The following is a 13,992-nucleotide window of genomic DNA, read 5'->3' as shown; positions in this document are numbered from 1 at the left end:
GCTTTTTATAGGGGTTAGGGGTTATTTATTGTTGTTATTACTTTATGTAGTGCCACACCTGGGCAAAGTAAGCCAGTGGACTAAGGGGAAAGTGAAGTGGCTCTCTGTTGAAGATGAGTCCCGTGTAAAGCAAAAAATCTCACAATTCAACAGCTGCTTCACTGGAAGTTCTTTCTCTCCGGGACACACTGGGGGATGACTGCTCAAGTGAGCCGGATTGAGCAAATGCCAGTATATGCTTGTGGGAGGCATCAGAGTGAGGTACCAATAAGGAAGGTACAGAGAACTCAGCTGAGATGTAATAGAAGGATCCATATACCAAGTCTCAATGTCCATCTCTCAGAGCTTGGAAATGATGCAGAGAGGGTGGAGAAAAGGCCATATCTAGTCTGACTTTAATATAAGAAGATCTAAGTCTCAGCTGGCTTCAAGATTACAAGTGCTTTAGGAAATCGTACACTAGGATGTTTGGTGAGCGTGTGAGTGACTTAGCCATCTATGCGGAAGTTGTAGATTCCCACAAGCGACAGGTTCAAATCCTAACTGGGTCAACTCAGCTCTTCATCCTTCCATAATGGATCACTGAGTTGCATGCTTTTTCCTGTGTGTGTCTTTCTGCTGAGACCTTAAAAGCAAGTAGCTTGATTTGCACAAATGCTGAGTGCCCACAATGCCCACACAGGTGTCAGGGGCCCAAAATCTCTGAATAACACATCACAAGATGCTTTCTTCTTTACATTGATATTAAGGAACCTATGGAGCTTATTCTGAAAGAGCAAGTCTTGACGCCAGTGTGCTTTGCCTCATTTTTTACTCCTCCCCATGGGTATGCAGCGTGCAGTGGTGCTGATGGATTGTAGCTCTCTCTATTTCAGAAGCGCTGTATCTGAGTGGTTTGGAGAGGAGTGAGAAAAATTCTCAGCAAATTGGGACATGCTTAATATTTGAGATTCACTCCAATAAGAAAACTTCATGAAATTTCACAAATTTTTCTGCTCAAAAATTAAAGTATTTTGAGAGAAAAACAGCCTATTTTTTCCAGCAGAGGAGTGTCTGTTTTCAAACAAAGGTGGCTTTGCAGAGAAAACTTGAAATTCAGACACGTTTCCTGAGATAAAGTAACCATTTTACTTAATTTTGCAGAAAAGGAACATTTCAAGGGCTGGAGAAACAACATGGCAAATATTTCTTTTTCATGTGAAACTTTATGCAAACATTTTCTCCACTTCTCACTCTAATGGGATCTGATGCTCTTTTACTCACCTACAAATGCTCCCATTTACCACTACCTGGCTGCTATGTAAAGATTATTTGCATAAGTAATGATTGCAGGATCAGGAAATTGCACTTTTGAGATCCTTCAGGTTCACTATAGAAATGTAAGATAAAGATATTGGGTCAACTACCTCACTGGTGTATCTCCAATGAAGTCAATGGAGTTATGCCAGCAGTAATTTTAGCCCATAGGGATATAAACCTTCATGCTTCAAGGTATATGTCAACCTCTAACTAAAGAGGGTCAGGAAGGAACCGTCCCTAAGGGTAGGTTTTCCCATTACTGCAGGGTTTATTGCACCTTCCTCTGAAGCAGCAGGTTCTGGCCACTGTCTGAGACAGGATGCTGGCCTAAGTGGAGCCCTGGTCTGATCTGGTCTGGTGATTCCTATGTTCCTATATTCCTATTATAATCAAAGTGAAGGGGTAAAGAAGAGGGCCCTACTGGGAAATACATGTTGACTGGTGAGCTGCTGCCGAGCTTAATGCCTTGTTCCTTTTGCCCTCTGCTCCACCTGCATCTCCTCCAGATCATTTACTGATCCCTTCTCTTGTTTGCCTGCATTAATCCTGCGTTGCTCCTGTGATATTTCGCTGCCGGTTCTATGTATTTCATTGTGTTATTTTGCAGAATGGACTTTTTGATTTAAAAAACAAAAACCCGCTGGACTCTTTTTGTCTCCATCTTAGGGGCGCAAACCTGGCTACTTCTCTTTCCTGGACCCCTTTTCTCCTGGTGTCTGGCTCTTCATGTTACTTGCCTACCTGGCTGTCAGCTGTGTCCTCTTCCTGGTTGCTCGGTACTGTTACTTTTATTCCAGTTCCTTTCCCATCCTCGTGGTGCCACCTAGTGTCAGAATTTGAGAACTCCATGGGGGGGGACGGGGAGGGGTTAGGTTGGGGGGGGTCCTCTGGGAGCAATAGTAACGGGGGTTGAGTGTCAGATCATCCACCACCCACCTCTGTCTGTCTTTGCTGTTCAGACACATGCGCAAACACATGCCACTGATGCAAATGGCAGTCCTGTGACCCCCATTGAGAAGTACTGGCATCATCGCAATAAGACAGGGGCAGTAGCAGATCAGTCAGATTGGCATGTATTTGGCTGCATTGGCATCAGCCAGTGCCGGAGGCAGCTTTAAAGTCTGGAAGGGGGAGGTTTGAGGTTAGGTCTCATGCAGCACAAATGGGCAGAGCCTTGCTCTGTTTGCATGCTAAATTCATCACAGAGAAGCCCAGCTGAGCGCTTTCAATGGGAACCGTGACGGCCAGCAGATCCGGACAGATGGCAGGATGTAGAGATCGTCCTCAGAAAACAAATTCACAAGCGTTCCCAGGATCTCTGCTGGTTTCTCTACCTTGTCAGGGCCCTGACTGTACAGAGATTGGAAACCGCATTAGCATCTTTCTGGAGACTCACAGTTTAAGCACTGGTTTTGCTGGACCAGTGTCAACTCAGGTTACCTGTGGCCAGGTGTAATCATATTACTGAAGGCTCCTCGGCAGTACTTCTCCAGTTGTGGAGGGGGGGACTGTGCTACAATGCTGTTTTCCCCTGACCCAGTAATAACATGGTTCTTTTGGGAGCCTAGATGTTCTCTATGTCCTGGCAGTGCGCTAAGGATTTGCCCAAGGGCACTGTTTCAGGGCATGGCTAATACCCAGCCCTCGTTACAAAATGGAACTGTGTAGTCACTGGGTCCCCTGGCCTGGCTGGAGTTGTAATGTTGACAACATTTTCAAAATCGTGTTACAGCTTCAATAACACAGCTCTGTAAACCATTTAACAATGCAGTCAGGCACTACGTGCACTGACATTTGGAGCCAGGGTACCCTTCTGTACATGTTTTAAACATGATTCTCTAGAATGGTGCTTACATGATTTCTGATCTCAGTGGAGGAAGATTCGTAGAAAATACTCTCCCAATGTGCTCAGGAGTTTGTAGCTCACTGCAGGGCCGTTTGGCCCTTGTGATTGGCAGAAAAGCTTCTCTCGGGACAGCATTTCGCTGTCAAATATCCAAAGAGAGGAAACGCTACCTCTCTGGAGTCACAAGGCACAATGAGATCCAAAAGCAATAATACATACCGTAGTTTGGCTAATGTCAGTGTGAGCCGGTGGAGTCCCCACCCAGTTCCCAACACAAGCTGCAATCATAGCATCAAAAAATCAACCGCCTGGGGTCTGGTTTTATTAATAACAACACCACATTCACCCCAACTCCAGCCTTCTCCCCCGGTTTGGCTGCTCCTATGGTTCCTCCCCGTCTGCCCCAGCTCCTAGATCCCTCTCCCAGAGGGCTGCTCCCAAATCCATGTGGAGTGTAGGGAAGCACGCCACCCTTAACAATCATTAATCTGCAAATCCGTCGAGAGTCCCAAACCCCTGCTTAACGGCTGGGTCAGCCAGAGAATCCAGCCACCTTATTACACTGACAAAGTTTGCACCAGTTCCCTCTTGCAGCAGATTTGTCTGTCCATCCCTTGGGCCACTGTGCATGCCTCACTTAGTAGAAGGAGAAAAGCTCACTCAGAAAAGAGTTTCACTGCAGGAACAAGGCAGCCTCCAGCCTGACAACTCGTGTGTGCCCATGCCCCATTTCTAAGGATGCTGGCTGTGAAAGCAAGCCAGCCACAAGAGGATTTCTCCTCCTACCAGGAAAAAGGGGATGAAAAAGAGACGTGGGCCTGGGGGGTGAGAAGGAGATGGAAAGAGAGGTAGAAGTTGAGGTGGGGGATGAGAGCCACTTTGCTGATTCACAGGCTAGGTGCTCAAATAACTCCTCACCTGTGATGCCCGGGAGTTCTGTCCATCCCTAGCACCGTTATTCTACATGGGAAGCGAAGTAAGTGCTACTCTGGAGATCTGAGCTACCGTCATTTCAATGACACTCCACAGCCAGGTTGATCTAGCAATCGTTATCCTTTCTACAGTGTGTTCTGTGTATATTTCAGCTCCACCCCCGTGAGCTAATCAGAGCACATGGCACTTTCTAAACACCAGGCTCCAACTTTGTGTTTGAACTCTGCAATGAGCCCCTTGATGCCTGTTGCCAGCAAAGAGTTTCCTGCTTAGAAATTCTGCCTCCTGGACAGTTAGAGCCTCGTCACTTTTCTTTTCCCCCTCCTGTATACGGTATTTCCTGTACCGTGAACATATTTAGCCCGGTTGTTTCTTGTCACTGTAGACTGACGCCATACGAGTGGTACAGCCCCCACCCCTGCTCGCAAGGGAGGTGCAATCTCCTAGTGAACCAGTACTCTCTTGGCAACAGCCTGTGGTTTCCAGTCGGGGGTTTCATGCAGCAAGGATCTACTATTGCCCCTCGAGCTCTGTCCACACGGTGCGTCAGTGGAGTCTGGTAAGGAAACATGCCCATCAGAACTGTAAACAGCCTACAGTCACGGTTCAGGGTACTGTAGTGTCGCTGCTGTAAGCTGTTTTGGAGCTTTAGGGTAAAACACCGTGGGATTGTTTTTACAAGGGTTTTGACATGTTGGCCGACAGCAGACAAGTCTCGGATAGTAGGTTATTACTCCACACTCCTCCCAAAGGAGCTCCAGATTGGGACAATCCTGCAGTTAACAGGAATTCTGCTACCAGAACGCTCCCTATTAAACTTATGGCCAACCCCAAGCAGAGGGCCGCTAACTTGTTGGGCTCCAAATCCACTCTGTTTGGTTTGTAGGCTTCAGATGAAGAAGGTTTGGGTGTTCAGGGGACTTTGCATGTGTTTGGCCTATCGCTGGGCCTTTACTGGAAGCAGCAGGTCCACAGCACCTCTGGCCTATCACTCCAGGAGGGGTAAGAGGATTGAGATCAGATTGAATCCTAGGGGGAATCTCAGTTCACCTTTTCTTCATCCTCCCTTCTCCAGGTGGGCATTCACCTTGATCATCATCTCCTCCTACACGGCCAACCTGGCAGCCTTTCTGACCGTGCAGCGGATGGATGTGCCCATAGAATCGGTGGATGACCTGGCTGACCAGACAGCTATTGAGTACGGCACCATTCACGGAGGCTCCAGCATGACCTTTTTCCAGGTGAACCCCATTCTCTTGCTATCAGGGAGTGGGGGAGCCCTCTGTTAGAATCAGATGCTCCCCAGGTAATACACCTTGTCCTGTCTTCGGTGTGTCCCGTTCTAGTCTTCGGTTTGTGGGGGAAATTCTAGGAGAGCCCAGACCAAGTGGCACCCATAGCAGTTTGGGCCCATTTTATAGTCACTGATACCATAATTAGATTATTTATATGGTCCCATTTGTGTGCTTGGTGCCTTATAGACATGTACAAAGTCAAGGTTCCTTGCCCATTAGACTGATAACATAGCAAGAAATATGAGTAGACTGGGATTAGGATGGGAAGAGGGGAATCTGAGTTTGTAAGGGTTATTTACAAAGAAATTTCTGTTTTTCCTTGGTTGTATTTTCAGTGGGCCAAATTCTCAACTCCTTAATTCAGACTGTATCCTCAACCTAACCTCCTGCTGAGTGACAGACTGAATCTAAGGGGAGTTGTCCTCAGGGTTGGGCACAAAGTCTCAGATCCTATTTTTGAGGAGCTGGGCCAAGTTGCTCAGAGACAAGAGACAAGAGACCAGATTGTGCCAGAGCTGAGATAAGTGAGGGAAGGCTAAGAGGTGAAATTTGAAGGAGGCATTTCCTAGCACAGCAATGGAAACACTCCTTGGAAGCTAGATGCCTAGATTCATGGGATATCTTTGCAGGACAGCCAGACAAATGCCTAGCTTCTCATACTCAGAAGATCAGTTTGTGCACAGAACACCAGAGAGTGGGTAGTAAAGTTGTCCGTAGCCATATGCTTTACCCACCTGATAATACCATCCCTGACAGCTAAGTATTTTGAGCCAATTTTTCCTAAGTGCGTATGTATTGTTAGGCGGCCCTAACTTCTGCACATGCAAGACTCAGTTTGTATCAGCACCTAGGTGCTGGCCAACCCTGATTTGCACAAGCAGACCTGTGTGCGCTGGTGCAAATCAGGGTTGGTGCATGTGTTAGAGTCTACTCACATGCAAGTCATAGATTCATAGATTCTAGGACTGGAAGGGACCTCGAGAGGTCATCGAGTCCAGTCCCCTGCCAAGTTAGGCACATGCAAAGGTTTTCACCTCATTTAGCCCATCATAGACTTCCATATATCTCTGCATTTCCCTGTTCTGTCCAGAGTGGGAATGAATGAGTTAATCTTTTGCACAGCGCTTTGAACACACAAAAAGATGTACAAGGATTATTTATTTATTGAATGCTGAATTACCAAGGGGCAAGCGCTTTTCTCACTATATTTTCGTTTTGAATTGAAGCAGGAAGCCCTCGAAATCTCACGAGTGAGTCTGATCTTTCTAGCCCAATTTTGCAGACCCAAGAGGTTTGGCAAAGGGACGCTTAAGCAGAATGCTGTGTCTAACACTAATTGAACAGAGCATGAGTGAATAAAAGACTGTGCCTAATGCATTTACTTAGTCCTGCTCTCTTCAGGGACACTGCAAGTTACAAATCATGGGCTTGAGTCTCCATTGCATCTTGCATAGTCATTTACGCCAGTGTAAACGGAGTAAAAAGTAAATCAGCATGTGGCATTTTTTACCCCCATTTTGCAATCACTTTGCATTGGCGTAAGTGATTGCACAAGATGCAGGGTGATAGAGCCCCCCTTATATTAAATAATAATAATTAATCATAAAAACTTAGAAATACTAAATCTGAGTAAATTTTAACTGTAATTTAATTTCAGTATCTATGCTGCTGGTTTAATGTTTGCCCTTCACTCAGCTCAGGAAGTAGAGATTAGTTTAGTCAGTTTCCCTTTTGTTTCAAACACAAAATCCTAGATTTCAACAGCCGTACATTTTGAGGGAAATCAAATTAGATGTTATTACTGGTCCCAATATGGGGCCTGATCCAAAGCCCATTGAAGTCAATGGGCTGCACCAAAACCCCAGATCCAAACATCCTCAGACTCCAAGAAAGTTTGGGTCCAAACTTTGTGGCCTAGAGTTTTTGGGCCTTTAAACTTTTTCTTTCTCAATGCTGCAACATTTGGGTTGCAATTGCTGCATGGGAGTGTTGGTTGATTTAAAAGCAAACCAGCCAAACAAAAATATTTGCCACTGCACTTAGTTTTTCAAATGTCATTGTGAAAACGTATTTTTCATGTTTTATCATTTTAAAAAATGTTTTTAAGCTAGGAGCTTCAAAGGAGCCTAAGGGAATTGGGCATCTGGCCCCCTTAAGCTTCTTGCAAAAATCTAAGCCTTCTATTTCAATACACTTTTTAATTTGGGACCTAACCTATCAGATGGGGTCCCCTGCAACAACTCTTCTTCCTTCCTCTTTCTTGCAGAATTCCCGTTACCAGACGTACCAGCGGATGTGGAATTACATGTACTCCAAGCAGCCAAGCGTGTTCGTGAAGAGCACGGAGGAAGGGATCGCGAGGGTGCTGAATTCCAACTACGCTTTCCTGCTGGAGTCCACCATGAACGAGTATTACCGTCAGCGCAATTGCAACCTCACGCAGGTCGGGGGCCTTCTGGACACCAAGGGCTACGGGATTGGCATGCCAGTCGGTAGGCGGTGAAGAAAAATTATAGCTATTCTCAGCTTTCTGCAGAGGATCGGAGCATTTGAAAGGCTGAAACGGCTCTAGGAGCAATGTCAGTTTTCACAGATGTGCCATGTGTCACTTTTATTTCAAAGAGACGCCATCCAGAGGAAAAATCAAATGTATTTTAATTGTTCATCTGCGTCCCTTTAGATTATATAAAATGAAAGATTTTAAAAATATGCCATTATTTTGGCTGCATTTGTGCTCGTTGTTTGCTGTTTTGCCCTTCACTCAGCACAAAAAGTGAAACTAGATTTGTTAGGTTCACTTCCTGCTTCTAGCTCCAGTGCACAGCTGTAAAATAACTGCTGAGAACCCCAGGGATTTTATCACAAGTCTGGTGTTTTCCTTAGAGCCTCAGCTTCTGGATTCAGGTTATTAGCAGAGAATCTCAGCTTTCATTTTTTGGAAAATGAAAATGTCTTTAGCCCTCGTGGTTGAAGAGAAAAGCCTGAAAAGTGAACCTTAAAGGTTCCAACTCCAGCTGACAAATAAAAAGGACCCCAAATTTGTTATCTATAAATATCTCTTGATTCTTAGGCCAGTCTCAGGATTTGTGGGGAGGGGGCACCTGCTTCGTGACTTTTGAAGACTTGGGGTTAGCAACATTGAAATAGTATCATTTATAGCTTCCTTTCTGGTTCTCATACACATTGCTGTCAAGTATCAGAGGGGTAGCCGTGTTAGTCTGAATCTGTAAAAAGCAACAGAGGGTCCTGTGGCACCTTTAAGACTAACAGAAGTATTGGGAGCATAAGCTTTCGTGGGTAAGAACCTCACTTCTTCAGATGCAAGAAGTGAGGTTCTTACCCACGAAAGCTTATGCTCCCAATACTTCTGTTAGTCCTAAAGGTGCCACAGGACCCTCTGTTGCTTTATACACATTGCTGTTGTCTTTGGATTGTTACTATTGTAGAGGATGGTTTAAATCCTAGAATAACTGCATTTTAACATTTCCATTAGGTTTTGTTAAAAAAAAACAACACCACCTTTCATTTACTAAATCTAAATTACAGGCTTAAAGTAGCTGTCTGCGTCCTGTGAAACTGTAGAATTGCAGTGGATAAAGCACATGCTGCTACTTTTTACACTGGTGGAATTTCATTGAATTACTCTGAATTTACCCTGTTGTACAGCATAATCTGTCTGAGGGTCTGTCTTCTGGATCTCTGATAGTGAAGAGTACAGAGAGAGCTTGTGGCTAGGGGCTTGAACCTGGCTTCTAGTGAGAGTTTGGGTTTGCCTGGTGGTTAGATTAATTGCTGCTATAGACAGAAAGCGGTTTCCATTCTTGTCCTCTACTCCATATGGGACTGATGGCCAGAACTGAGCTACAGTTACAGGCACAAGGAGAGGGAATTGAACTGGATGATTCAGGGGAATGGGAATCAGACGTGCAGTTGCCCATTTGAATCCTGCCCAGCATGGCAGTGACCAAAAGTTTTTCCCTTATGCTGGCTGTGTGGCGGCCTGTGGGAAACACCTTTGATCCCCACCTGGTCCACAGGGAACAAATCATCGCCCACAGCTGGGACTGATTTGTTGTCCATCTCAACGGCGAGGACTGAATGGGCCATCAGGACTGAACTCCCCTCTATCTTCTTGGTAGGAGGGTTCTCTTCAGTTCAGGCACGTTGACAGGGCAGTGTGTGTGGTGTGGGGAGGGGAGCTGCCTAAACTATATCTTAACTCCCCTCCCCCTGGGTGTTGCAGGCTCCATATTCCGAGATGAATTCGACCTGGCCATTCTCCAGCTGCAAGAGAACAACCGCCTGGAAATCTTGAAGCGAAAGTGGTGGGAAGGGGGCAAGTGCCCCAAAGAGGAAGACCACAGAGCCAAAGGTAAACCCTGATTCTCAGAGACGCAGGTGCTTCCTGCCCGGTACAGAGTCTATTAATAAGGATGTACAGCAGTCACATTATTATAGATGCTAGCAGAATGAGCTCACGCACCATCCGCGAGCGATACCAGCCGGAGGTTTGGTTTGGTTTTGCAATTATTCTGACCTGAGATTTCTTCCTTAACAATGCAAGGAGAAAACCAAACAGCTCTGCTGAACCTCATGCTGTGTGTTTTTGCCTGGGGCAAAGATAGTAGCAACAATCGAATGACAAATCTTGGAGGCATATGGAGGGTAAATTAGCTTCTAATGAATGTTCTCAGCATTACATGGGAAAATAGATGGCTGAAAGGATTGCATCCAAATCCTGGACTCCTTTAAGAGAAAATGGAATTTCATCACAGAACCTTTGGTTAATGGGTTAATCTAAAGCTCCTTTAGAACAGGAAAGGGGGAATGGGGACTTTATTAATAAGGCTTTAAAACAGAAGAGCACGTCCTTCTGGGTAAAGCGATGCAAATTTCCATAAAAGCCATGGCCTTGGGCTGATGTCCCAGCATTAGGAACAGTTGCCAGCTTAAAGCAATCGCTACATTTTTGGCAGTTGCTTTAACTTAAGCAAGCATTTTTTTTTCCCTGCAAGGCTAGAAGGTTCCTTGGCTGAGAGAACAGCCTTTTGACCCTTACAAGCCCGGAGACAAAGAGCCAAGCAGGCTTCTGATTGCCATTTCGTTTACCTGGCACATCTGACGCAAGGGTTTTTTTCAGTTTATAAGCCAGACTGTATGGATCACACACGGGCTTTGTCTAGCATGGAAACTTCCTCCGTATCCCGCTTTGCTACCAGAAAACCCTGCTGTGTACTTCAGATCATAGGGAAGGATGCTGATTGCTGGGAGTTACAGATGTGAGCTGAGCCCCAACATCTGGAATTGGATTCCAGATTCCTTGGGTCTGGGTTTTTAGGTCAGCCCCTTATCTTTCCAGGGGAAGGATGATCCAGTGAGCACTAGCCTGGGACCTGGGAAACCTGGGTTTAAGTCCCCGCTCCACCACAGACTTCCGCTGTGATTTTGGACAAGTCACTTTGTCTGTCTGTCTCTCAGTTCCCCTTCTCTGCAACAAGGATAACAGCACTTCCTACCTCACAGGGGGATACGGGGTGCAATACATTAAAGAGTATGAGATGCTCTGCTCCTACAGTAATGGGCATCAGAGAAGTGTTACAGATAGAGTCTCTTGAGGCCATTTGGAAAATGTGCACCCTGCCTTGGATTCCACGCCCCCCCAAAGCACAGGGATGTTTAGTGGTAAGGTTTCCGTTCATGCCTGTTAAACCCCCAAAGTTTCAGGGGAAGGAAGCGTGGGGAGCAGAGGGGATGTCTAGATACGCTGCTCCACAGGCCTCAGCACAAGTAGCTCAAATTCTCTACAGGTCTCTCTTAAAATCACACAATAATCCCTATTTCTAGCCATTCAACACCAGTTCCAGGCCCCTCTCACTGGGAGTATTAGATTACAGGAGAGTCTCTGAGTGCCTTGTTGGACAGAAACAGCTGCCCAGTGACTTGTGAGAGCGCTAATTGCTTTATCTTGACATCCCAAATGCATAACCGAGCTTCAAAGGGATGAAAATCAACTGATAAATTATTAAAGGCATTACCTTCCATGGAGGGGAGGAGAGAGGAGGGGCACTCAGCAAGCTCTGCAGAGAGCAAACTCCAGACAGGCCCTGAAGGGCAAAATCAGAAAAAGGGTCCAGTTCTGGTGTAGTTGGAGCAGGGGGACTAGGAGCCAGGATCCTGGGTTCTGTTCCTGGCTCTGCCACTGACTCACTGCATGGCATCAAGCACGTCACTACCCTATTCTGTGCCTCAGTTTCTCCATTTGTGCAACTGGGATGGTAATAATCAGCTCGCAAGAGCTGCATGGAGTTAATGAAAAGTGCTTGGGAGGAGTATTGTTTTAAATGAAAACCCAGCTATATTCTAATCCAGTCTTTGGAGGAAGGCTGAGCCAGGCCTGTGGGTGAGGGTGGGGATGTCTCTGAGCTGGGCATGGGGGAGAGGGGAGTCTGAGCTGATATTGGGCAGTGCTTATAGGAGGCCGAGGCAGGGTCTGGGTTGTGAGTTTGGGGGGATGGGAGGTGGGGTTTGAGCTGGGCCTGGGCTGTGACTATGGGATACATTTTATGCCCTGTAATTGCTGTTTTAGCGGAAGCACCTCTGCCTGCAAAGGTCTGGTTTACTGGGTGACGAGAGCCCCTGAAGGTTGCCAAAAGAATGATGGAGAACGGGGGAGAAATGTCACCCTGTGAGTTTTAAAACAAAGCAGGTCAGCGATTTACAAGGATTGGGGGGAGGTTTTTATGTCGAAAAGCCACGCAGAGATTAGGTCAGTAAATCACTGATTCTCTTGCTTTGATTTAATGTTACAGAGGGGAGAAGATTTTACAGGTGTCCTGGTTGACTAATAGCCACATACAGTCCCCTCAGTGCAAGGTGCCGCATGCTTCATTGTAATCAATTCAATCAACAGTCCAGTCCACCCGCAACCCTAGAACAAGTAGTGCTGAAAGAAGTCATTTCTGGGACTCTGCGTGCTGAGCTACGGGCCCAGCTTGCTCTGACCTCTTGGCCTCGTTCCACAGCTGCTACAACAGGGATGGGAGAATAGAAGGCAGGGAGTGATGCTTCCGTCCGATTCATCGGGGGAACAGGTCAGAGTGTGTCCAAGGCTGACCAGCTGGGTGGCTTCCTGGTGTCAATTGATATAGCCCCATTGGACTTCAGTGGAGCTAGGTCGATCTATATCACCTGGGGACCTGGCCCATTGACGCCACTGGAGTTAGACCAGTTTACACCAACTGATGATCTGGCCTATTGACTTCAATAGGTCTCGGCCAGTTTACATCAGCTGAGAATCCAGCCCATTGACTTCAGCTGGGGAGCCTGGCCCACTGACGTCAATGAAGCTAGCCTGATTTACTCCAGTTGGAGATCTGTTCCATTGACTTCAGTGGTGCTCAGCAGGTTCACACCAACTGGAGATCTGGCCCTTGGAGCCAAATTTGCCCCTGCGGTAAGTGAAAAGTCAGTATTCGAGATCCCAATCTTGCTTACATCAGTGAAAATGCAGAGCAATTCATTGCCAACGGGGTTACTCCACTTTTGCCCCATTGTAACTGAGATGCAGAGAACATGGCCCCTTGATACTAATGACTTAGAAAGAGTATCTCTTTCTTGGCACGATTTTGTTGGCAGTTGGGTTCCCCTCAGTCCTTGGGCTGAGAGTTGTTTCAAAGACAGATGAGGAAATGCCCTTTTGCTGTGTCAGTGCTATGAGATGCATAGTCTTAGTGACTAGGCCATTGGAGAGGCACTGCGGGGACCTGGGTTCTGGTTCCACCAGTGACCTAATGTGTGACCTTGACTAAGTCACTTCTCCTTGTGCCTCTGTTTCTCCTTTTGCCTGTCCTGTCTATTTAGATTCTAAGCTGTTTGGGGCAGGGACTGTCTCTTACTGTCACCTAACACACTGCGGCCCTGATCTCAGTTGCGTCCTCTAGATGTAAATAGTCATCATTTCCCATCAGCATTATTGCATGTGAATGAAGGAATTGCTCTTGGTTTCCATCTCTTCCTTCTCTTTGCTTTGTCAATGATGCTTTCTCATGTCGATTTACTGACTTCATAGCGACAACCGCTGAGTAAATAATTTGTACGACATAATTTATCTGATTGATCTTTCCCTCCTTTTCCTGCTTTGTTTGTCTGCACACCGCTTCACACTTCTCTCAGAGGTATTTGTTGTTTGAAATTATTTGCTAAATCATACTTCCTAGGAAGAATTCTTCGATCGCCAGCAGATCATTGCATGTAATTTGGTATTTACAATTCAAGCTGTGCTAGTTAATTTTGATTGGACAGCAAAGGGCCCATTGTACTGTTTTTGTTCCCTGAGTGGATGAGCTCAAAGATGATTAGAAGAGTCAACGTTTCTGTGTGGTTCCGAGCACGTTTGTTGTCTCTTCCTCTCCAGTTTATTTTTTTTCCTTTGCTTTATTTCAGGTCTGGGAATGGAGAATATTGGTGGAATCTTCGTGGTTCTCATATGTGGCTTAATCGTAGCAATTTTAATGGCAATGCTGGAATTTTTGTGGAGCCTACGACACTCTGAACAGACAGAGGTAGGCTCAGGACTGTCACTGATGTTACAGGAAGTACGTACGTTAATGTTTGTGAGGT

The 13,992-nt window shown here is 46.1% G+C and overlaps 1 protein-coding gene across 1 annotated transcript in view; it reads left to right on the top strand.

Annotated features, from left to right (window-relative positions):
* Positions 1–13,992, top strand: part of GRIK4 (glutamate ionotropic receptor kainate type subunit 4) — a 108,267-nt gene that overhangs the window by 93,327 nt on the left and 948 nt on the right. Inside the window, exons 13-18 of the mRNA XM_065417050.1 lie at positions 1,966–2,075; positions 4,464–4,637; positions 5,154–5,319; positions 7,640–7,865; positions 9,617–9,745; positions 13,816–13,934. Of these exons, the coding sequence (XP_065273122.1) occupies positions 1,966–2,075; positions 4,464–4,637; positions 5,154–5,319; positions 7,640–7,865; positions 9,617–9,745; positions 13,816–13,934 (924 nt within the window). The remainder of the gene's footprint in view (positions 1–1,965; positions 2,076–4,463; positions 4,638–5,153; positions 5,320–7,639; positions 7,866–9,616; positions 9,746–13,815; positions 13,935–13,992) is intronic.

The sequence above is a fragment of the Emys orbicularis genome, chromosome 15 (genome assembly GCF_028017835.1).
Source record: "Emys orbicularis isolate rEmyOrb1 chromosome 15, rEmyOrb1.hap1, whole genome shotgun sequence".
NCBI lineage: Eukaryota > Metazoa > Chordata > Testudines > Emydidae > Emys > Emys orbicularis.
This window is presented reverse-complemented; position numbering and strand designations above follow the sequence as displayed.